The sequence below is a fragment of the Pinus tabuliformis genome, chromosome J (assembly GCF_031772625.1).
Source record: "Pinus tabuliformis cultivar Carrire ecotype Pingquan chromosome J, CPIR1, whole genome shotgun sequence".
NCBI classification, from domain to species: Eukaryota; Viridiplantae; Streptophyta; class Pinopsida; order Pinales; family Pinaceae; genus Pinus; species Pinus tabuliformis.
Genome location: NC_142295.1, coordinates 450,517,504 through 450,542,957, shown reverse-complemented (window position 1 = coordinate 450,542,957; position 25,454 = coordinate 450,517,504). Strand labels below are relative to the sequence as shown.

Sequence of the window (25,454 nt, the reverse complement as noted above, 5' to 3'; positions counted from 1 at the left end):
GTCAGTGAGAAAAGCCTTCAACCCCATAAGGTGTGGTTGGTGGCAGGGAACTCAAAGAACGGGTTGTCACACTAATTCCGACTCTCTCTGTTTGAACAATCTCCTAGGTTAGCTAAGGGGGTGGTCCCTAATGAAAAGTTAATTTAAAAAAGATGTAAATTTCTAGGATAATTGTTAGAGTTAAATAGATTATCTCTTTAAGATATATAAACAAAAAATTGATATGAGCAATAACCATCATAAGATAAGCATCAAATAGGTAAACAACTAGTGCATTCCAAGTATTTGCTCTTTAAGAAATGAAATTGTATTTTGCTTAAAATGAAGTGAAATGCTTTCAAATGGAATGCTAAAATAAACTTGAAAAGTGAAGCACTAAATTGTTAGCACAAGATATTATAAATGCTTTCAAGATGAATAAGTCTACAAATCAAAGCATGGAAACTATCTTGTTCAAAAGGATACAAAATTAATTCAAATGTTAGACCAAGATGACAACAAAGTATGTTACAAAAATAATCTACAAGAGACTAGGCCAAAGAGTATGAGCAAGCTCTCTTCTTTGACTAGCCATGACTTAGCTTTTTGAAATAGCCAGATATTGATAAATGAAGTACAATACGTAAAAAAATAAAATTTTCCAAGTTTGATATTTTGATGCAAGAAATAAAAGCTTTAAGAAACTTGAAAGAATCCCTGCAAGACTCAAATAATATATAGGTGAGACTTTGAAACTCAAAATATATGGGTTCTCATTGAATATTTTTCAAGAATGGGTTGATTCTTCCGAAAATTTCCCCTCACGCTTGAAAAGATTGACCAAATAGTGATTCATCTACAGAACTTCAACACAAATCATTAAATCGACATGAAATTAAATAAGTGCAGTGGAAATAATTCCTAGAGATACATCTATTATTCACTAGAAGATTTATTTTCTTAAATCAAATAATTAATTTTTATGCTAATATGAGATAGTTGCATACTAACATAACTTGAAACAAACATGAAAGAAATAATGACACGAAGAAATAAATAAAAGCATAACAACAGATCAAGAATTTACCACACATGCAAGGAGAAGAACACCATCATGCTTTACTCCAAAGGCTGTTGTATTATATTGCAAGTAGTGAATACAATCCCGTAGAGTCTCCTCAAGCACAATAGTTCGTATTACATGATACAATATGAGAGCCCACACCTTTATTATATAGAGAGTTGGGAGCAAATCCCAATGAAGAACGACAATGACAAATGGAATTGGAGCCAATCCCAATGAAGAATGACAATGACAATTGGAATTGGAGCCAATCCCAATGTAGAGGTGATTAAGCAAGTGGCATGAGGTGACAATGCCAAAAGAGAAATTCGAATTTTTTGAATGGAGCTCCAATGCCAAGTGTAAAAATCGAATTCTGGCATGTGGACATCATTTTTTTATTCTCTTATGTGTCAAATTCGATTTTTATGATAGAATGAAAAGTGTATATTGGTGGTAACCCATGTGGGGACAATTTCCCACAAAAATTTCCACCAAATATTCTCTCAAATCCTCCCAAATGTGCATTAATTTCACAAATTCGAATTTCCAAGTAAGCAAAGTTCTCCTTTAATGCCAGAAATTCGATTTTATTTGAGCACGTCATTTCCTTGATTTTAGGAGTCCACATCACCTTGGGACTTCACTTTAACTCCCCCATAATTTTCCATCTCATTTCCACAACATTTAGCATGTGTGGATATTTATTTTTCTTTATTTATTTAATTTATGGCTTAATTAATTGTCAGCTTTCCCACTAAACGTCGGAAAAGTGGTTTTTGAGGGCTTAAAACACATTTTTAATCCCACAAAGTGTGGCATAGTAGAATGTTGAATGTGAGAGGTGCAAATTTCACTACCATACCCCATTAGCAATTTTCGCAGTGCAGAAAACCTAAAAAATTTAAAAATGACTACTTAGACCTAACCAAATTCCACGAATTTTTGTGTGATATAGTATGGTAATATACATAGACTCTAGACACTAAGATGTGTTAGGGGCTCAACTTTCAAACTGTCACCCTGGCTTTGAGGTAAAAAGTGAGTGAAAAAACCCAGAAAATTATCTGCCTCTGAAAAAGAAGGGATAATTAACCAGATAAAAAAACACTCCAAGGTGTATTCATTTGCTGATCAAGTCTCAACATCCTAGGCCTATTACAGACTCAAAACTCATCATTACTAGTATCACATTACAATTCCCCACAGGGTGTGGAATATGAGTACAAGAAAGATGATGAGAAATAGAAGTAGAGTTTAAAACTCTTGTTGACTGATGATATCTGATGGTACAAGTGTCCTTTGGATCATCCTTGGGCATGGAGTCCTCATATAATCATCAGGTGCCACTCCAGTGGTCAACTTAGAGATTTAAGTGATATTTCATAATATAAGGCATATTGTAATGTTCCCATGAAACACTGTAAATATGGAACTGCTTAGCCATATATTATGAAATATAAGAGCATATGTACAATATATAAATGAAGTGGTGCACCTGGGGTTGTCTCAAAAACAAGCTAGACCAAGCCCATGTGATAGAATAGCTGAGATGATGGTTGTTCGGTTGTTGCACCACTCTACACTGCGCTGTCCTAGTAAAACTGTTGATCTGCTGACTTCGACCTGCTGAAATGCGCCCAAAAACCGTCCAGAAAATTCTTTCCTTTCAGCCTTAGACTCCTTGGACAAAACCCACAAAAACCCATAAGTGATTTTCTCTGATTTTGAATTTGGATTTTCGGCCTCCTTGGAGCCCCTCTCCGGCTCCTACTGCCAAATTCGATTTGCAAGAAACAACCTGCAAATCCACCTAGAAACACCCCTCAAATGCTGCTTTCACCTATGATAGTTGATTCCTTGCTCCCCGAATGATCCTTGGCCCGGATGGCTGCTCTCCTAAGCCCCACGAAATTGCTGCCAGAGGCCATTGTGCAGTCCCTCTGCCTAGAAATGTGTACTGCTGTAATTACTGACTGTTTGGCTGCAAAAATTTGAGAAAATGTCCTCAACCCTCTACCTTTCCTGCTCCCGGAACCCCCAGCAAGCTAGGGACCTCTTGGCTGGCTCAATCCTCTTCTGCGTGTTTTTCGCTGCCCAGAAAGTATGCAGTCTCCTCCTCTGCGTGGCTGGGTGAACTGTAAATCGATGCTGGAACTCCTGCAATCTCTGTGGAACAACCTCCCTAGGGCGGGCACAGATAGTCCCCCGAAGTAGAGGTTGAATCTTCCTTGCGGAAGACTCGTGGCTAAACAGTTGGTAGACTCACTAAGCAACAGAGCGTACAAAGGTAAGTTTGTTTGTCAAATGATCAAAATGCTGCAAAATGAGAGCTCCTTCCTCTTTTATCACTTTGGGCCCCCTTAGCCTCTTGTGGGCCCCTCCTTCCACTAGTTCGATTTCTCTCCAACGTATCCCTTGGCCAATTCAAATTATTCATGTGGGTGGCCTCCACATTCCACTAGCTGCTACAAATAAAGTCGAATTGCATATAGTTCCTAAGTTCTGTTTGTGGGGTCCTCCTCCTAAGCCAAAAATGATGCCAAAATTGTGTAGCTACACCCCGTGACTAATACATTTGAGAATGGACATGACAGTCTTCCCCTCCCAAATGTTGCTTACCCTCAAGCATCCTCAAAGCTAGGTGCTCCAGTATGTGCTCACACTCCCAAGTGGCATCCTCATCCGGCAAGTTCTTCCATCGTACCAAGAACTCCTTGATGGTTCTGCTCCTCGGTCTCCTCTCCCTGCTCTCCAGAATGGTCTCTGGTTCCAACACCAAATGGCCCCCATCATCCAATGGGGGTAGATCAACTGCTGCTGTCACCTGTTGTCCTAACACCTTCTTCAAGCATGAGACATGAAATACGTTATGGATTCTACTCCCTGGAGGCAACTCTAGGTCATAAGCCACCCCTTCAACCTGCCTAGTCACCCGGTAGGGCCCATAGAAGCGTGGTTGTAGCTTCTCGACCCCCTTCTTATTCAGCGTACACTGTTTGTAAGGCTGCAATCGGAGGTACATTAGGTCCCCCTCCTCAAGTGCCTCTCTATCCTGTGCGATTTGCATATAGTTTTTGCTTATTCTGGGCTGTCGCTAGACTATCCTTGAGAGCTTTGAGATATCTTGGCTCTCTTGGACCCAGTCTTTGGCCTTTGGGGCCCGACTGTCTCCGAAAATAACATCAGCAAAAGTGAGAGCATCATAACCATAAAGGGCATGGAAAGGAGTCATACCGATAGATATCTGGTGTGTGGTGTTGTAGCAGAACTCTCCTAAGTGCAACCACCGAATCCACGTCCTCTGTTGACCTGTCGCATAGTTTCTCAGGTACCCCTCCAACAACTAGTTGACCCTCTCCGTCTAGCCGTCCCTCTAAGGGTGATAATTGGTGCTAGGAGTGAGCTCCGTCCCAACCAACTTGAAGATCCCCTACCAAAGGCCAACCATAAATCTACTATATCTGTCACTCACAATGTTCTTGGGGAGTCCATGTGGTCTAAAAACCTCCCTGAAGAACAACTTGACAACCTCGACAGTCGTGTATCTAGAGGGGATGGCGAAGAAATGGGCAAATTTGGTCAGCCTGTTGACCACCACATATATGCAATCCTTCCCCTGTATCGTGGGGAGCCTAGTGATGAAATCCATCGAGATACTTTTCCATTTCTCCTCTGGAATGGGAAGTTGCTGTAATAGCCCTGCAAGGTGAGTCAGCGTCCCCTTGTTCGGCTGGCAAGCCTCACACTCCCTTACGTGATGCAGCACGTCCTTCTTGAGGCCTTTCCACGTGAACCTCTCCCGAACAGCCATGTAAGTCTTCCGAAACCCCTGGTGTCCGGACAGTGGTGAATCATGAGCTACCTGGAGTACCCTCTCCCTCAACTACGAGTTGGGCACCAAGTAAATGCGCCCCTTGTAATAGATGACCTCATCCATCACTCGGTAGTGCTCATCTGCATGTGTCCCCTCTAGCACCTCGTAGGCCTTCCTGTCCTTGGAGTACTCTACCAACAACTGAGCCTTCCAATCCTGGCATATGCTCATAAGAGATAACCCAACCGGTCTCCTGGCTAGAGCATCGACCACCACATTGTGCTGGCCCCATACATACTCAATATCAAAGCTGTAGGCCTACACCTTGCTGACCCATCTCTGTTGCTTGTCATTGAGGCCTTGTTGCCCCATGAAATGTCGAAGACTGTTGTAATCAGTCTTCACTCGGAATCGGTTGCCCACCAAGGACTGGCGAAACTTGGCCAAATGCATGCATAATGGCCAGCATCTTCTTGTCATATATGGAATATGATAGCTCATGCTGTAGGAGCTTCCGACTCTCGAAAGCTATGGGGTGCCCCTCTTGTGTCAATATGGCTCCAATTCCTACCTTTGATGCATCACACTCCATCGTGAATGGCTGGGAAAAATCTGGGAGTGCCAAAACAGGGCAACTGCTCATCACCTCCTTGAGGTGATCGAAGGTGGCCTGTGCTCCCTCAGTCCATGCAAAGGCCCCTTTCTTGGTCAAGTCGGTCAAGGGTGCTAGCAGCTGTGAGAACCCTTTGACAAACTTCCTGTAGTAAGTGAAAATGCCCAATGTTGGAATTTCTAAGTTTAACCCATTAGAAATTCTTCCTGTACTATCTGGTCTATTTCATCCTACTCGTTTAATTACTTAACAAGTTATTTACCATGTAAATACTGAAAATAAACACAAGTACAATATCAACATCTACAGAACATCAACTGAAAGAAAACAAGCACACAAGTGAATTTTTGGACCAATGTCCCTGAAAAAACACAATGCGGGAAAACCGGCGTAGCTATTCTGAGGGTTTATTATTATGTAGTATTTCCTTGAGTACAACTGGGTGCCTGACCGACTCATCCGACAAAGAAAAATACACAGCAACAATACCTCTCTATATTCGGAAACAGGTATTTAGAAAACCTGTCCCACGAAACCCTCTCCAACACAACTGGAGCTCAGTGCTGGCCCTTCTGGCCTCTGCGTCAACCTGCTGTTGACCTGCGTCAGCCCCAGGACTCTCTGCGTCAACCGTCTGAGGCACTGCGTAGCCTCTAGGAGCCTCTGCGTCACTCCCTCTACCCTCTGCGTGGATGACGCAGTCTCTCTAGGCTCTGTGCTGCCTCTGCTGGGCTCTGCGTAGCCTGGACTGACAGTTGCTCTAGCTCTCTTTGCTTCTATGCTGGTCTCCCAGTATTGTCCCTGCCTCTCTGCCTCATACTCACTACCCCTTACTGCTGATCACTGATTCACTTTTGCTTAGCAACCCCGCTCTAGCAAAATGAATGACTGATCATTCTGGTGTATTTTCGAACTGACCCTCAAGCCTCCTCTTATACTTTTCTCGTTGGTACTTCAACGGCTGAGATTAAATCTCTAATCAACGGCTAAGATTAGATTTGGATTGATCCATGACTTTTGGAACTTTCTAACCCAGTTTTATATTAATACCCATTAATATTTTATTTTTCCTAAGTTTAGACTCAAGAACTCCATTAAAAATATTAATTATTTTAATATCTCCCATACCGGTTAGAATTTTCCCAAACCGCTTCTAGGTCTTGGAGATTTCATGTGCTTTAGCCTCTCCACCAATTTTCATGGCTAGAGCACATTTGATGCTACCTCAAATCAACAATCCTTTTTAGCGAGGATTGTGCTCTAGTAATACTCCACACTGAGCATCACCTTGATTATCCAGCATCGGTCCCTATGTTGATGCTAGGCCTACCCGCCCAACATCCTCTGCACTGCTGTATCTTGTACTACTGCCTGTGGCCCTACAACTGCCACTGTTGCATTTGTATGACAACGCCCTCTACATTCGTGCTGCTGCTGGTCCATCCTCCCGGCACTGCATCTGCACTGCATTCCCCTCTCATCATGCTGCATCGTGTTACTGCATACTGCTACTGCACTGCAACTCAGTGACTGAGAAGTAAGTAACTGATCCACCCAACATCTGACATCCCTGCCAGGCTAGAAACACTCCTGATGCTGAAGCTCCCTTTGCCGCTAACAAGTGCTCCCTTTACTGACCTCTACGCTGCTGCAACAACTCCATGCATATCGCATCGTTACACGTCTCTATGCCATCCTGCACTGGTGTAACACTATCGTGCCTCTCGCACTATTGCAGTCTGCTAGCCTCGTGCCATCCGAGGACTCCTGCACTGTAGCACTCTCTGCCATTTCATCCGCATCCATCTCTACGGACATCTACCAGTCTTGCTACTCCTCTTTGGGGCTCCTGTAGCAAGGTATAATCTTAGAGGTTGGGTACCTCAAGGATCTTGTCTCTCATTGCCTGTAGTCCTCCTGACTACAACTCGATGTCTCCCCACTTCTTCTCAAGTAGCACATGAGCACTCATGGCACAATCGTCCTCCTCCTTGACTTCTTTCTCCGCCTTTGCAGGCGCTGCCTTCGAGTCCGAAGCCTCTCCCTTACTCTTCTTCCTAGGACACTGGTTCGCAAAATGACCCAGTTCCCCACAATGGAAGCACTTGACCTTGGAGAGGTCCTTCTTCTTCCTCTTCTCCTGCTTTCCCATAGATGCTAGAGTTGCATCCTTTTCTTCCTCCCTCTTGATTTTGACCCCTTTTCTGCTACTCCCCGCCTTGGTCAGCCGTCTGATCTCTTCTTGACGAAGAGCCGCCCACAGTTCTTCCCAATCTAGAAGAATCGCCCTGCCCAGTATGCTTTGGACAAATACCTCCCAATCCTCGAAAACTGCATTCAGTGCGGTCCTCACCATCAATTCCTCATTCGGCGTGGCCCCTATGGAAATTAGTTGGTCACGGATCTCCTTCAACTGACCGAGGAAGACATCTATCTGCTCTCCCTTTTGCATCTGGTATGCCATTATCTGATTCTCCAGGAGCATCTTCCTCTCCTTTGTCGTTTCCTTCTCGGCAATGTGGTACCACATGATCCTTGACCCCATCAAGGATGATGCACTTCGCCTTAGCCATTGCCTCCATGTACCTTGCATTAGCTACTGGGTCAACTGGGATAGCTATCACTCTCGAGACGAAGCCCTTGAGGTGATGTTTGTCTAGAATGGACAAGATCCTGGCCTTGCAGACCACAAAGTTGGATGCTCCCGTCCAGCCTATCCTGATCTCTCAGCCCATTCACGGCCATCTCGCTGCTCTTCTTCAGACTCCTTCGAGTCTCTTTACTTCCCTCCTGGAAGTCCTCTGTTCGACCTCTGCTGAGTCTCTCAACTTTTCGTCTGGAAGTTCTCGGTTCGACTCCCTCTGAGTCCCGATTTCCCTTTCGGAAATTCTTCTGCCAACGTCAAGTTGCCCCACTCCGATTGTCTGTGCAACTGCACCACTGATCCGGATTCCTTGGCTAGAAATCCGCCTCGGCAGCAACTTCCTCCTCCTTGGTCTTGCCCTGTTAGGTACTGTTCTAACCACATTACCCCACCAGCTTTGCTCTGCAAATTACCCACAGCCTCCTATACCCCAACAACTGAAGGATTGAGCCGCTTGGCTCTACGCAATCCTGGCACCGGCAAATCAGCTCCCTCAGCCAACTATGTTAGCCCTCCTGGCCTCTGTGTGAGCCTGATTTTGCGTCCCTTAGCCTCTGCGCTGCCTTTCTCTGGCCCATAATGATGACACAGTCCTTCTTGCGTCACTCCTTCCTCTGTCGCCTTCTGCAAGGATCAGCTGAATATGTAGGAAATGCTCTGCTCAGCTGATGCCTTTAGTTTTCCTGTGATTTGCAACCACACTCTGATACCATGTTGGAATTTCTAAGTTTAACCCATTATAAATTCTTCCTGTACTATCTGGTTTATTTCTTCCTATTTGTTTAATTACTTAACAAGTTATTTACCATGTAAATACTGAAAATAAACACCAATACAGTATCAACATCTATGGATCGTCAACTGAAAGAAAACAAGCACACAAGTGACACCATTATTTTTGGACCAATGTCCCCAGAAAAACCCAATGTGGGAAAACCGGTGCAGCTAGTCAGAGGGTTATATTATTATGCAGTTTATGAGAGTACAACTGGGTGCCTAAACCAGCTCACCTGATAGAGAAAAATATACGGCAGCAATACCTCTATATCCGGAAATAGGTATCCATAAAACCTGTCCCATGAAACCATCTCTGGCACAACTGAAGCTCAGCCCTGGCCCTTCTGGCCTCTGCGCCAGCCTCCTGCTGATATGCATCAGCCCTAGGACTCTCTATGTCAGCCCTCTGAGGCACTACACAACCTCTGGGAGCCTTTGCGTCACTCCCTCTGCCCTCTGTGTGGCTGATGTAGTCTCTATGGGCTCTGTGCTGCCTTTGCTGGGCTCTGTGTAACCTCGACTGACTGCTGCTCTGGCTCTCTCCGCTTCTGTGCTGATCTTCCAGTATTGTCCCTGCCTCTCTGCCTTGTACTCACTAGCCCTTGCTGCTGATCACTGATTCACTTTTTCTTAGCAACCCCGCTCTAGCAAAATGAATGATTGATCACTTTGGTGTATTCTCCAACTGACCCTCAAGCCTCCTCTTATACTTTTCTCGTTGGTCCTTCAACGGTCAAGATTAAATCTCTAATCAACGACTAAGATTAGATTTGGCTTGATCCATGACTTTTGGAACCTTCTAACCCAGTTTTATATTAATACCCATTAATATTTTATTTTTCCTAACTTTAGACTTAGAAACTCCATTAAAAATATTAATTATTTTAATGTCTCCCAAACCGGTTAGAATCTACCCAAACCATTTCTGAGTCTTGGAGATCTCATGTGTTTTAGCCTCTCCACCAATTTTCATTACTAGAGCACATCCGATGCTACCTCAAATCAACACCCAAGAAGCCTCTCAGCATAGTCACGTCTTGGGGTACTGGCGAATCCCAGATGGCCCGGATCTTCTTCTCATGAATCTTCACCCCATTTGCTCCAATGATATGCCCGAGATAAAACATCTCTGCCAATCCAAACTCGCTCTTAGAGAGCTTGGCATAAAACTGTTGCTCCTCTAGAATGCACAGTACCTCCTCCAAGTGTTGGAGGTGCTCCGCCCATGTCCAGTTATAGATCAGGATGTCATCAAAAAATACTAGCACGAACCTCCTCAGCTGCCCCCGAAAGATATGGTTCATGCAAGACTGAAATGTGGCGGGAGCGTTGGTCAGCCCAAATGGCATGACCAGAAACTCAAAGTGCCCATAGTGGCACCGGAATGCTGTCTTCGGGATGTCCTGATCTCGAACTCCGAACGCAGATCGATCTTAGAGAAGTACTTCGCTCCTCTAAGCTCATCCATCAGCTCATGAATGCGGGGAATGGGGTACCGGTTCTTGAGGGTCTTCCTATTAAGGGCTCTATAGTTGATACACATCCTGAGGGTCCCATCCCTCTTCTTCACCAGCACTACGGAAGAAGCGAAGGGACTGGAATTAAGCCTGATGTGGCCCAAAGCAAGCAACTCATGAATATCCTTCTCTATCTCGTCCTTATAGGCTTTGGGGTGCCTGTAAGGAGTAGTAATGACTACCTGTATTCCCGCTTCCAACTCAATGGTGTGCTCAAACCCTCTATTTGGTGGCTGCCCTGGTGGAATGTCCTTGAACACTACTACGTACCTGTCCAATAGAGCCTGTATGTCGGCTGGTGGTGACTGTGCCTGTCCCCCAACCTCTGAGATCCTCAACTCGACTGCCCATGCAATGTCCCCATGTTGAAGATCTGCCTCCATCCTGTGGGCCGAAACTGTCTGAGGCAGATAAGACTGCATGCCTCTCAAGACCACCAGTTTGCCATCTGGCCCCATGAACTCCATCTCAGGTTTCCTCCAATCTGTCGTGACTCGCCCAAGGGAATACAACCACTGGACACCCATCACCACGTTGGTGTTTGGCACATCGACCACAAAGAAGTGGTCTGTCATCGAGTAGTTTCCCATAACTACTGTCAAGGAGGGCACGTATCTGGTACACTGGATGGTACGGTCACCTGGCACTAGGACGGAGAACCCCTCAAACTCTGCTGTGGTGAGGCCCCTCCTTTGGACCAGCTGTGCATCTATGAGGTTGTGGATAGCCCCATTGCCCACTATTGACACCCTCTGTCCTTGTATCGTACCTCTGATCCTGAGTGTCAAAAACTTAGGAATCCCGCATAGAGAAGAAAGGAATCCCCCTGATGAGGCAAGGGATGCCCCTCCCTGTGGAGGTGGTGGCCCTCTGTCTCTCGAACTCTCTCCATCTGTCCCACACAATCCTGCTCCACCTCGTCCTCTTGGTCACTGTCAGAAAAGACCTTAATGTAATGTGCTCTACTTGCTATGCACCTATGCCGTGGTGCCCAGGGCTCTCCGCATGTGAAGCATAGCTTCCTCCTCTGGAGGTCCTTCCATGTCTCGTCATCTAGCTGCCCCCTCCCCTGTGTGGTCCTCGATGGTGGGGGTCTAGTCTTATGCCCCTTCTGTGGGAGGGAAGTCTATGCAGGAAATGGCGCTCTGGTCTTGGGGATGGCGCCATGCAAGTCTCTGGCACACACCACCGCTTCCTTCAACGTCGAGGGTCTGCGTGACTTCACTAGTCCACGCAGAGGCTCAAGCAAGCCCTCAATGAAGGTGTATACCCTCCTGGCCTCGGATAGATCCGGGACCATCACTGACACATGCAGAAAATCAGAAAAGTACTGCTCTGGGTTGCCTGTTTGGCGCAGTTGTGTCAGCGCCCTGAAAGATGCCTCCGGATCCCTTTGATCAAATCGCTCCACCACCCTCTTGGTGAAGTTATCATAAGAAACTATCTGGGCATGCCCCAAAGTGGTTAGGCCATGAAACCACCAATCATGGGCTTTCCCCTCCAAGTGCAACGCTGCCATCTTAATGGCTTCCTGCTCCGTCATCCAGTTGAGTTGAAAGTATGTGTCCATCTTTTCAACCCAAGCCTTGGCTGTGCAATTGGCAGTGCCATCAAATGTAAGGAAGTACATCCTCCCTATAGTTTGCTGCAGCTCATAGTTTTGGGTCCCTTGTCCTCCGTACCCCTTGTTCCTCTCACTTTGCTTGAGCTTGTAGTAATCTCTGAAGGAGAGGGCTTCTTTGAAATCTTCGTCCATCGCCTGCCACTCTCTGAAGTAATCCCTCATCTGGGGAGTGTCTTCCTCTCTTGCTGGTTCGATTTGTGCCATTGGCACGAAAGAGGGTAGTGTAGCCCTAGTGGGCACACTCACTGAAGGGCGCTGCGCTGTTGGTGAGGGATGATCGAAAGGCTGAGAAACCCTAGAACTTTCTCCACACAAAAACCCTCTAGGTGTTGCTCTGTCTCAGATCTATGATTTGATCTCCTCCAGCATGTCTTTCTGCCCCTTGGCCAAGTCATTCAAAGCCCTCAAAAGGCTATCGAAATCCATCTCCTCCCTGCTCTTAGGTTCTGTCATTTCCTCCTCTTCGGCCATTGTCTTCCCTTTTTCCTCCATGTCTGATGTAATTTCCAACTCCCTTTCTCTGCTTCTGTACCTCTGCCTCCGTAAGTGATGTTCTCCCTGTCTTCTCCTCTCATGGGAAACCAACCCCACAGCTGAGCCAAGAACTAGGCTCTGATACCACTGTAATGTTCCCAAGTAGGGATTTAAGTAATATTCCAAATAAATAAACAGTGCAGCAACATAAAATTAAAAACAAGCATTAAACACCCATGAAACACTATAAATCTGGAACTGTTGAGCCATATATTATGAAGTGGTGCACTTAGGCTTGTCTCAAGGACAAGATGGACCAAACCCAAGTGATGGAATAGCTGAGATGATGGTTGTTCGGTTGCTGCACCACTCTGCACTGCACTGTCTCAGTAAAACAGCTGATCTGTTGACTTCGACCTGCTGGAATGTGCCAAAAAATTGCCCAGAAACTTCTGTCCTTTCAGCCTTAGACTCCTTGGACAAAACTTAGAAAAACCCAGAAGGGAATTTCTCTGATTTTGACTTTGGATTTTCAGCCTCCTTGGAGCCCCTCTCCGGCTACTATTGCCAAATTCGATTTGCAGGAAACAGCCTGCAAATCCACCTGAAAACACCCCTCAAATGCTGCTTTCACCTATGATAGCTGATTCCTTGCTCCCTAGATGATCCTTGGCCTAGATGGCTGCTCTCCTAAGCCCCACGAAATTGCTGCCAGAGGCCACTGCGCAGTCCCTCTGCCCAGAAATGCGTACTGTTGTAATTACTGACTGGCTGGCTGCAAAACTCTGAGAAAATGTCCTCAGCCCTCTACCTTTCCTGCTCTCGGAACCCCCAGCAAGCTAGGGACCTCTTGGCTGTCTCAATCCTCTTCTGCATATTTCTGGCTGCCCAGAAAGTACGCAGTCTCCTCCTCTGCGTGGCTGGGTGAACTGTAAATCAATGCTGGAACTCCTGCAATCTCTGTGGAATAGCCTCCCTAGGGCGGGCACGGATAGTCCCCCAAAGTAAAGGTTGAATCTTCCCTGCGGAAGACTCGTGGCTAAACAGTTGGTAGACTCGCTAAGCAGCAAAGTGTACAAAGATAAGTTTGTTTGTCAAATGATCAGAATGCTGCAAAATGAGAGCTCCTTCCTCTTTTATCACTTTGGGCCCCCTTAGCCTCTTGTGGGCCCCTCCTTCCACTAGTTCGATTTCCCTCCAACGTATCCCTTGGCCAATTCGAATTATTCATGTGGGTGGCCCCCACATTCCACTAGCTGCCAGAAATAAAGTCGAATTGCCTATAGTTCCTAAGTTTTGTGTGTGGGGTCCTCCTCCTAAGCCAAAAATGATGCCAAAATTGTGTAGCTGCACCCTAGGACTAATACATTTGAGAAGGGACATGACACATATCTCCTCAACCATGAAGAGTTATGAGGTGTGTCACCCATCGTTAGAATCAACATGACAAGGACTATCAAATGAAGGTGATCTTGACCATAAGGACCCCGATCTTCCTTGTCATTTTTGTCATTAAAAGTTGGGCTTCTTCTGCTGCTGCTTTGTCATGTCCCTTCTGTTTGTTTGAAATTCCAATGTACATTGAATGAGAAAGAGTGTTTTTCGGTGTATAGTAACCAGATGTTAACAATGTTGCATGGCTCACTTTTGATAACAAACAATTGGAATCATGCTATAGTTATATTTTCTTATTTGATCTATGTACGTGGACCTAATGATTTCTTTGTTCTTATGTTAACAGTGGCACAGGCCGAAAGATTGAAGACCCTGAACTGCTAGAGGCGATACGCCTTACTGTCATTAACAATTTATTGAAGTATCATCCAGTATGACAATTGGGAGCTTATTCACGTTTTCTGTTTACTGCCAAAGAATTTTAATAATCCGACTTCTTTCAGTCTCCCAATGGATTCTGTTTCATATCATAGGTTTTATTTTCTTCTGGTTACATGGATTTCGCCCAGTTTAAATTTTGTTTCTGCCAGGAATCAAGCACCCAGTTGGCTATGGGAGAGGCTTTTGGACTCATACCTCCAACAGAAAAGGTAAACTCAATATTTCAAGCCAAGGAAACTCTATATTTCAACATTACAGATTGCCAATAAATGTATCTGCAGCGGAAGCTGTTAAATACTTATTTTAGATTTCTAATAATTATTGTGAATCAAAGCAGCAGTTTTTTCACATTCAAATTAAATCATATGATGCATGATTTGGCACTGCTCGTTTTTGGTACAAACAACAATATGGTTTATAGAAATGAAATGAACGTTACAAATAACAACGGATTGTGTAAAAGATGACCATTGGGACTGAGAGATATTTGCAGGGAGCGCCTTAAAGCATTTCTTGAGAGGTAGTGGGTAAACCCAATCTAAGTATAATTCTCTCACAGTACAAGAAACAAAATAGTATACTAAAGTATATTACTTTGCAAACCATGCTCATCTCCAAGAACGAAAAGACTCTACTATCTTAATTCTGGAAGCTGCAGAGATTTTTGAAATGAAAATTCTGGATTGAAAGTCTCATATGTTAAAGCACCAACACTAATCCAAACTCCATTCTGGAACGGCTTGAGCTGCCTAACTTGTGAAGCACTAGGGCTTGTACTAGAGTCTATGTTGAGGTGGAGCACTCTTCCGAGATATGCCTTTTGTCAATGGCTCCACACGTTCTAATGGTCTTGTATGTGAACCTCTAAGTATGGTTTTGCTTGTTCATCTTCTCATTTTATAAAACATTGTTCCTTACACATTAAAAAATCTTCTCTTGCTGTGCCAGCTTCTCTTAACATCTCCATAGAAGAGGTGGCTAGTGCGAAACAAGAAAATGCAGAATCAACGGGTGCCAAGCTTTTAGTGTTTTGAGAGCAAGGGCGGATGGTTACACATGACCCTGTTTGCACCAACCTCCAAACGAGGTGTGCAACACCCCCTCACAGGGTCCTAGGGGCAGTGCCCCTTGTACCAGTTCAATGTTGTTGAAGAGCAGGGTCAAGGGGTAAACCCTTCAGAGGGGCATGGGGGCATCTACCATCTGACCATAAGGGCTCTTCAACATTTGAATTTTAGAGCATCTAATTCTAGTTGCACGTGCTGTTTTCCAGCTTGTGGCCACACATCTTATGAGCTTGCACATGCACACTTTGACATCCTCATGTACAAACTTCAGTGACCTTATGCACTTGACCTTTAGCAAAACATGTGCCACCTGCAGTCACTAATGACAACTCTCATACATGCATGCCCCCCTTGGCATTTTGTGCATGTAATGTTCCTCTTCTGGTATTCCTTATGACATGGTTAGGATGGAGTCATGGACTTTCAGAGTTGGGGGCAGACAGGTCACAGGTGCAGGTTGGTGTCATCAGCAGGCTTAGGGGCTTTGGAGGGGTTTTGAAGAGTTTCTATGAGGTCCAATGGCATCCGCTTGGTATTGTAATGTTCCAAACTAGGAAAACCAGTGATATGCAAAGCAAAAACAAGTTCAGCACCAAAAATTTCAAATATTCAGCAAACACCCCATATAAACTCAAGAAGTAAGAACAAGCTGAGCGATTTTATTAATCAATTGGAGCAAGTACAATATGTGGAAGGAGTGCACCTTGAAAAGGACGTAGTGATCAAACAACAAGCCCAAATGCTAAACAACCACTGCTCCAATGATGCTCTGCACTGCCCTCAAAACTGCACTGTTTGCTGGAAAGGAACTGTTGGAAACCCCACCTCCGGTGCTAAAAAAATTCTCTAAAATTAACCTCAAGCTCCACAACCAAAACCCAGAAAGGGTTTGGCCTGGTTTTGACCCCCGAAATTTGCCCCCAAATACCACGTCCTCCTCCATGTGCTGGAAAATACGACCTCCCTAGAACTCACTGAAAAAGCCCCACAAATCACCCCCAAAGGCTGATATGCTCTCCTCCAAGGTTTCCCTTATTTCTCTTGTCAATCTCCAGCTCCTCAACTCGTCCCTCAAGTTCCCACGTGTGCCCAGTGAGAGTCCCCTGCTCAGGTCCCGGTAGCTACAAATCGTGTTGCCCTAGCAACAATCTTCAACTCTGAAACTCCTCCAAAATGTTGATCCTCCATTGAGTCTCCAATGCCAAAATTTTCGTGGCAAACGCTGCCCAAAAGACCCCCGAAACAACCCCTTTGTGCTCCCTTCCTGCGTCCTCCAGAAACACACACTAACTAAGCCAAAGGCTAAAAGATGAGCTCTGAAATCCCTCTAGCTCTCCTCCAAGGTGGTACGATTTGTTCTTCCTAGGGTGGCACTCGAATTCCCCTGAAGAAAGGTTGAGTTATCCGCTTGGAAAACTCGGTGCTAAACAGTAAGTGACCTGGCTAAGCAGCTCGAGCAACCACAGTGAGTTCAATAGACAAAGACCCCTTTGAGAAGATGATATCCTCCTATTTATAATTTCGTGGGCCTTCCTACCCATGTGGGCCCCTCCTCCTTGCCTTTCAATTATCCCTCCAAGGCTATTCAAACTCCACACTTAGCCAAGTGCATTTTTTCTGTGGGTGGCCCCCACATTCCACTAACAAAATAATTCGGCCTTCTTTCTCTCCTAAGTCCTTAAGTCAAAATTGGATGGGTTACAAGGTCACAAAAAATTATCCAAAATTGTGGGAAATCAAACTTGTGACAAAATAATTTAGGAAGGGACATTACAACCCTCCTTTCCCAAATGTTGCTTGTCCTCAACCAACTTCAGCGCCAGATGCTCCAAAATGTGCTCACTCTCCCAGGTGGCATCCTCATCCGGAAAATTCTGTTAGTTTTTAGTAGCATCAGAAGTGCTCTAGCCTTGAAAATTGGTGGAGAGGCTACGACACGAGTTCTAAAGAACCTAGAAACCGTTTGGTGAAATTCCACCCGGATTGTATTTTATTAAAATAATTAATATTTTTAATGGAGTTCCTAAGTCTAAACTTAGGGAAATTAAAATATTAATTGGTATTAATCAAAATATGAGTGAAAATGATATAGAAGGCGGATCAAGTCATGTTTTATTATTAGCCATTGATTAGAGACTTAATCTCGGCCGTTGAAGACTCAACAAGAAAAATATAAAATGGAGGCTTGGGGTTCATTTGGAAACACACAGGGAGATTGAGGAAATCGATTTTCTAAGGTGAGAAGTTCGCAGGAGGAAAATCGATTGGGGAGATCTTGCAGCAGAGGGGTAGTGAGAATCCGGAAGGACTTTCTGGAGAATACTGATAGAGAGGCGGAGAGAGCTTGCAGAGAGACAACGTAGTAGCCAGGAGAGCTGACGTAGAAAAGTTGTCTATCATGCATAATCTAGAACTGTCGGAACATCCGAAACTACCGAGAATTGCCGGAACTGCCAAGAGAGCTGACGCAGAGTCAACACAGCAGCTGGGAGAGATGACGCAGAAAACTTGCTTGTCACGCAAAATCTAGAATTGTCAGAATTGCCGAGAACACCTGGAACAACCGAGAGAGCTGACACAGAGGGCAAAGAAGGTGATGCAGGGCTGACATAGAGCCAACACAGAAATAGTCGGGGTTAGCCAGTCTTGTGCTAGATCAGGCGGAATTCTGTCGACTGAAGTGAGGTAAAACTCACTCAGATTTTCCGCCAGTATTTTTCTATGTAAAGGATTGCTAGATGAGCATCCTAGATTTGTATTTAGATATTTCTCCTGCATAATAATAAACCCTGATAATTGTTGCACCGTTTTCTCGCATTGGGTTTTTCCGTGGACTATTGTGTCCAAAAAAATGTGTCCTATGTATCTTGTTCTTTGCTCTGTTTTCTATTTCATGAGATCAAATATTTAATTAGTGTAGGCTGCAGAACTAATTTGCTTCAGTATTCAGAAGAATAACTTGGTTAATGTATATTAAAAATCAAGTAGGTGAAGTAAATTCAGATTTGATGTAGTAGGGGTTCCTTCAGTGTGTAGGAATTTTCACATGGTATGAGAGCATTGATTTTGAAACAGGAAGAGTGGATCCAGTGCTGAGCAGTGAGGACGAAAGCTGCACTTGGCAACAATTTGAATCCCCTTGAAGGGATTGCGCAGTCCTTGCCGGAAGCAGATCTGAGGAAATCTCTCTCTGAATGACACGACAGAGAGGTACGATTTCCAGTTTGTGAGTTTGCAGAGGCAGAGGGAGTGATGCAAAGCCTCAACGCAGTGCTTGAAGGGTGCAGTTTCTGCTAGGGCAGAAATCCGTTGGAAAAGAACGAAGACACGTAGAAGGGGAATTTTCTCCTTAGAGAACTTTTCGCTAGAAAGTTTGAATTTCTCACTTGCTAAGCAACTGAGCAGTGACTAGAGGAGTCAGTTCGACAGTTGGGTGAGATGGCATCGCATGGGCTCAGAGATCAGAACAGGTTGGATGGAGCCTCCAACTATGTTATATGGAAGCCCAAAATCTTAGCTGTTTTGGAGGAATATGATCTCGAGGTCTATGTCAAAAGTGTTGTAGATGTTCCTACTGATAACGATCAAAAGAAGAAATACAAGGCCGAGCAAGGGAAGGCAAAGAGGCTCATTCTCGATGGAGTTTGAGATCATGTGGTCTCACACTTGCAGGGCAAGGATACAACCTGAGAGATGTGGGAAGCCTTGTCTTCTCTGTATGAAGGCTCTTCCGAACAACGAAAGATGTATTTGGAGTAGAAGTTGCAGCGGACTTTGATGCAGAAAGGAGAAGGGGTGAACCTCTATCTTCAGCATCTTTAGGGCACTAGAGACCAGCTTGCTGCGGTGGGGTCAACTCCTCAGCGAACCACGATGGTGAGGATAGCCCTGAATGGAGTCTCAGATGAATGGCAAGTTTTCGTCCAAAGCATATTGGGCAGAGAAAAACTACCTTCATGGGAGGAGATGTGGGCGACTCTTCAACAGGAGGAGTTAAGGAGGGACCTAGTGAAGGTCAACCTCAATGGCAACAGTGGGAGTGGCACAAAGACGAAAGAGGATGAGAAGAATGCAGCTATGGCATCGCAGGGACCGCAGAAGTCGAAGCGAAAGGAGGACATTTCGAAGGTGAAATGTTTCAATTATTGCGAATTGGGCCACTATGCATCCTAGTGTCCTTTGAAGAAAAAGGACAAGGATGAGAAACAAGATCCTAAGGTTGCTTCAATAAAGATTGACGAGGATGAGTTTGCCATGAGTGCTCACGCATCTTTAGGAGGGAGATGGGGCAATATTCAGTTGTAGTCAGGAGGACTACATGTGGGTAGGATCCTTGAGGAGTCCACCTCTTGGGTCAATTCCTTGCTACGGGAGCCCAAGATTCAGCAGTAGTGAGATGGACTTAGTGTCAGATGATGCAGTGGAGTATTTGGTGTTGATTTGGGGTAGCATTAGATGTGCTCTAGCCATGAAAATTGGTGGAGAGGCTAAAGCACATGAGATATCCAAGACCCAGACACGGTTTGGACAGGTTGTACCTGGATTGGGAGATATTAAAATAATTAATATTTTTAATGGAGTTCTTAAGTCTAAACATAGGAAAAATAAAATATTAATGTGTATTAATATAAAACTGGGTTAGAAGATTCCAAAAGTCATGGATCAAGCCAAACCTAATCTTAGCCGTTGATTAGAGATTTAATCTCGGCCGTTGAAGGACCAATGAGAAAAGTATAAGAAGAGGCTTGAGGGTCAGTTGGAGAACACAATAGAGTGATTAGTCATTCTATTCTCTAGAGCAAGGTTTGCTAAGAGAGATAGAATCAGTGATTGAAGAGCCGCTGAGGGGCATTGAGTACAGTGAGACAGAGAGGCAGAGATAGTGTTGAGAGAGCAGTAGAGCAGCCAGAGAGAGAGAGACGCAGGAGCAGCGAGTGCTCACGCAAGGCCATGCAGAGACAGCTAAGTGCTACGCAGAGCACAAGAGGGGCCAGCATAGTTGACGCAGGCCAAGATAGGCTGACACAGGGCTAACGTTGGGCTAGGAGAGTCTGACACAGTCCAGATTGGGTAAACGCTGGGGTTTCTGGGGCAGATTGGTGTTGAGTAGCTGCCGGAAGGATTATTCGGGGTTTCAGCCAGTAGATTTGTCAGAAACTGAGAGGTATTACTGCCATGGAAATTCTTTGTTGGGTAGGCCTGTTTCGACACCCAAATTGTACTTTAATATTGCTTAATAAGAAAACCCTCAGATAGCTGCACCGGTTTTCCCACATTGGGTTTTTCTGGGGACATTAGTCCGAAAATAATGGTGTCATATGGTGTGTTTGTTTCTGTTTCTTTTAGTTGCTGATCTGTAATATGTCAAGCATGCACTAGTGTTTATTTTCAGTATTTACATTGTAAATAACTTGTTAAGGAAAATAACAAGTAGGTAGGAATAAATAAGATAAAGTGTTGAGGGTTTCTAACTAAGTAAACTTAGAAACTTCAACATGGTATCAGAGTGAGATTGCGGATCACAGGAGGACTAAAGGACATTAGCCGAGCGGAGCAATAGCAGCAGACAACAGTGGTCCCGAGGTGACAGAAGCTGTTTCTAGCAGCGCAGTAGCTGGGGAGTGTGACGCAAAGCCACACAGAGGCAACCAGGAGCTGTGCAGAGCCTCATAGAGGCTAGTGTTGTTGATGCAGAGGGCCAGAGGGCTGACGTAGGGCCTCCCAGGGCTGACACAGACCCATCCAGGGTGATGCAGGGCCAACTTGAGGCAGAGAGGGGCTGACGCAGTCCATATATAGGCAGTTGCTGGGATTTAGAAGGCTGTAGAAATATTGCAGAGTGGAGCTGGTGAGGTACTGTAGTCAGAATAGTACCTGACAGAGCAAGGCCAGAGGAGTTGCTACCGAGGGTTTCTAGCTGAGGAACCCGAATCAGTGGTGTGGTTGCACAATACGATTAGAGTAGGGGGCATCTCAACAAGTGGTAGAAGGATTCCCAGGAAGGAAATCAGGACTCAGAGGGAGTCCAGAAGAGAACTTCCAGTTGGGAAGTAGAGAGACTCAGCAGGAGTCTAACAGAGAACTTTCAGACGAGAAGTAGACTCAGTAGGAGTCGAACAGAAAACTTCCAGATGGGAAGTAGACTCAGTAGGAGTCGAATAGAGAACTTCCAGACGGGAAGTAGACTTAGCAAGAGTCGAACAGAGAACTTCCAGATGCGACGTAGACTCAGCAGGTGTTGAACAGAGAACTTCCAGCCAGGAAGTAGACTTAGCAGGAGTCCAACAAAGAACTTCCAGCTGGGAAGTAGACTCAGCAAGGGTCAAACAGAGAACTTCCAGTCGAGAAGTAGACTTAGAAGGAGTTGAACAGAGAACTTCCAGAAGGGAAGTAGACTCAACAGGAGTCGAACTGAGAACTTCCAGGCGGGAAGTAGAGAGACTCGGAGGAGTCAACAGAGAAGAGCAGAGAGATGGCCATGAATAGGTTGAGGGATTAGGACAGGCTGGATGGGGTGTCCAACTTTGTCATCTGGAAGGCCAGGATCCTGTCTGTTTTGTGTGCCATGAGTGCACACGCACCACTTGAGCGGAAGTGGGGAGACATCGAGCTGTAGTCAGGCGGACTACATGCAATGAGGGGCAGGATCCTCGTGGTACCCAGCCTCTCGGATTAGACCTTACTATGGGAGCCTCGACGAGGAGTAACAGGATTGGCTGAGTCAGGTAGAGACAGATGCGAATGGAGCGGCAAAGAGAGCTACAGTGCAGGAGTCTCGAGACAGTGCGAGGCTAACATGTTGCAACAGTGCGAGAGGCACAGGAGTGTTGCACCAGTGCAGGATGGCACAGAGAGGTGTGCAATGATGCGAGAGGCAAGGAGTTGTTGCAGCAGCGCAGAGGTCAGAGAGGGAGCACTTATTAGCGGCAGAGGGAGCTTCAACATCAGTGGGTGTATCTAGCCCAATAGGGAGGTCAGTTGGGGGATCAGTTACTTACTTCTCAGTAACTGAGTTACAGTGCAGCAGTGGGTAGCACGATGCAACATGATGAGAGGAGGTGCAGTGCAGATGCAGTATTGGGAGAAAGGACCAGCAACAACATAGATGCAGAGGGAGCTGTCATACAGATGCACCAGTGGCAGTGGCAGAACCATGGGCAAAAGTACAGGAGGCAACAGTGTAGAGGATGTTGGGAAGGAAGGCGTAGCATCAGCACAGGTACTGATGCCGGATGATCAGAGTTATACTCAGTAAGGAGTATTGCTAGAGCATAGTCCTTGCTAAGAGGGAGTGTTGATTTGGGGTAGCATCGGATGTGCTCTAGCCATGAAAATTGGTGGAGAGGCTAAAGCACATGAGATCTCCAAGATCCAGAAACAGTTTGGATAGATTGTACCTGGTTTGGGAGATATTAAAATAATTAATATTTTTAATGGAGTTCCTAAGTCTAACTTAGAAAAAATAAAATATTAATGGGTATTAATACAAAACTAGGTTAGAAGGTTCCAAAAGTCATTGATCAAACCAAATCTAATCTTAGCCGTTGATTAGAGATTTAATCTCGGCTGTTGAAGGACCAATGAGAAAAGTATAAGAAGAGGCTTGAGGGTCAGTTGGAGTACACACCGGAGTGATCAGTCATTCTATTCTCTAGAGCGGGGTTTGCTAAGAGAGATAGAATCATTGATCGAAGAGCAGCTGAGGGCCATTGAGTACAGAGAGACAGAGAGGCAAAGATCGTGCCGGGAGAGCAACACAGCAGCCAGAGAAAGAGACGCAGGAGCAGCCAGTGCTCACGCAGGGCCATGCAGAGGCAGCTAAGTGCTGCACAGAGCACCAGAGGGGCCAACATAGCTGATGCAGAGGCTCAGAGAGCTGACATAGGCCAAGATAGGCTGACGCAGGGCCAATGTTGGGCTAGGAGAGGTTGACGCAGTCGAGATTGGGTAAACGCTGGGGTTTCTAGGGCAGATTGGTGCTGAGTAACTGCCAGAAGGATTATTCGGGGTTTCAGCCAGTAGATTTGTCAAAAACTGAGAGGTATTGCTACCAAGGAAAGTCTATGTTGGGTAGGCCAGTTTCGATACCTAGATTGTACTCTGATATTACTTAATAGGAAAACCTTGATACAGCTGCACCGATTTTCCCACATTCAGTTTTTTTGGGGACATTAGTCCAAAAATAATAGTGTCATATTGTGTGTTTGTTTTTGTTTCTTTTAGTTGCTGATCTGTAATATGTTGAGCATGCACTAGTGTTTATTTTTAGTATTTACATTGTAAATAACTTGCTAAGGAAAATAACAAGTAGGTAGGAATAAATCAGATCAAGTGCATTGAGGGTTTCTAACTAAGTAAACTTAGAAAATTCAACATTTGGAGGACAAATGCAGTAGCTAGGGACCAGAGACTAATCAATGCAGAGCAAGGTTGGCAGCAGTACAGATGGCACAATGTAGGGGTCAGCAGCAACGCAGAAGATTCAGAGGGTCAGAATCAACAACAATCAGATTCCAACATTCATTGTATTATGTTGAACACAGTTAAGTTCAACTAATTTTGGATGTTTTTCAGTTGCTTCTCTCAGTAATTAAGTTGCAGTATGGATGCAGTGTTAATAGTGGCAGTGCTAGTAGCATAGCAGATGCAACATTTGAGAAGGAGTTGTAGTACAGATGCAATAGTGGCAGTGGTAGTGTCATGGGTAGCAGTATAGTAGCAGCAACAACAATGCAGAAAGGATGTGCTTCAGAAACAGAGCAGCATGCAGGGGGACATTGTTGCTGGAGCACTTTCCTCGCTAAAAGGGAGTGTTAGTTTTTGGTAGCATCAGAGGTGCCCTAGCCTTGAAAATTGGTGGAGAGCCTATAAGGCACATGAGTTCTAAAGAACCCAAAAACCGTTTAGGGAAATTCCACCCGGATTGTATTTTATTAAAATAATTAATGTTTTTAATGGAGTTCTTAAGTCTAAACTTAGGGAAATTAAAATATTAATGGGTTTTAATCAAAATATGGGTGAGAATGATCTAGAAGGCAGATCAAGTCATGTTTTAATCTTAGCCTTTGATTAGAGACTTAATCTTGGCCTTTGAAGATTCAACAAAAAAAGTATAAAATGGAGGCTTGGGGTTCATTTGGAAACACACAGAGAGATTGAGGAAATCGATTTTCTAAGGTGAGAAGTTCTTAGGAGAAAAATCGTTTGGGGAGATCTTGTAGCAGAGGGGCAGTAAGAATCCGGAAGAAGGAGAATACTGACAGAGAGGCGGGGAGAGCTTGAAGAGAGGTAGCGCAGTAGCCAAGAGAGCTGACGCAGAAAAGTTGCTTGTCACGCAGAATCTAGAACTGCTGGAACAGTCGAAACAGCCAAGAACTGCTGGGAGAGTTGACGTAGAGGCAATGCAGTAGTCGGGAGCGCTGACACATAAAAGTTGCATGTCACGCAAAATCCGGAACTGACGGAACAACCGGGAGAGCTAACGCAAGGGGTGGCGAAGGTGATGCAAGGATGACGCAGAGCCAGTGCAGAAATAGCCGGGGTTAGCCAGTCTTGTGCCGGATCAGCCGGAATTATGCCGGTTGAAGTGAGGTAAAACTCACTCAGATTTTCGACTAGTATTTTCTCTATAAAGGATTGCTAGATGAGCATCCGAGATTTGTACTCAGATATTTCTCCTGCATAATAATAAACCCTCATAACTGGTTCACCGGTTTTCCTGCATTGGGTTTTTCTGGGGACTATTGTGTCCAAAAATAAGTGTCCTATGTATCTTGTTCTTTGCTATGTCTTCTATTTCATGAGATCAAATATTTAATTAGTGTACGTTGTAGAAGTAGTTTCCTTCAGTATTCAAAAGAATAACTTGGTTAATGTATATTAAAAATAAAGTAGGTGAAGTAAATTCAGATTTGCTGCAGTAGGGGTTCCTGTTGAAATTTCTAAGTCTAATCGTTAGAAATTTTATCTGTATTCTTCTGGTTTATTTTTCCTACTTGTTAATTACAAACAAGTTATTTAAACATATAAACATCGAAATAAAC

The 25,454-nt window shown here is 44.8% G+C and overlaps 1 protein-coding gene across 1 annotated transcript in view; it reads left to right on the top strand.

Annotated features, from left to right (window-relative positions):
* The window catches only part of LOC149227759 (ACT domain-containing protein ACR11-like), a 464,039-nt gene that overhangs the window by 187,461 nt on the left and 251,124 nt on the right, over positions 1-25,454 (top strand). Inside the window, exons 5-6 of the mRNA XM_089377915.1 lie at positions 14,250-14,334; positions 14,494-14,553. Coding sequence (XP_089234041.1) covers positions 14,250-14,334; positions 14,494-14,553 — 145 coding nt within the window. The remainder of the gene's footprint in view (positions 1-14,249; positions 14,335-14,493; positions 14,554-25,454) is intronic.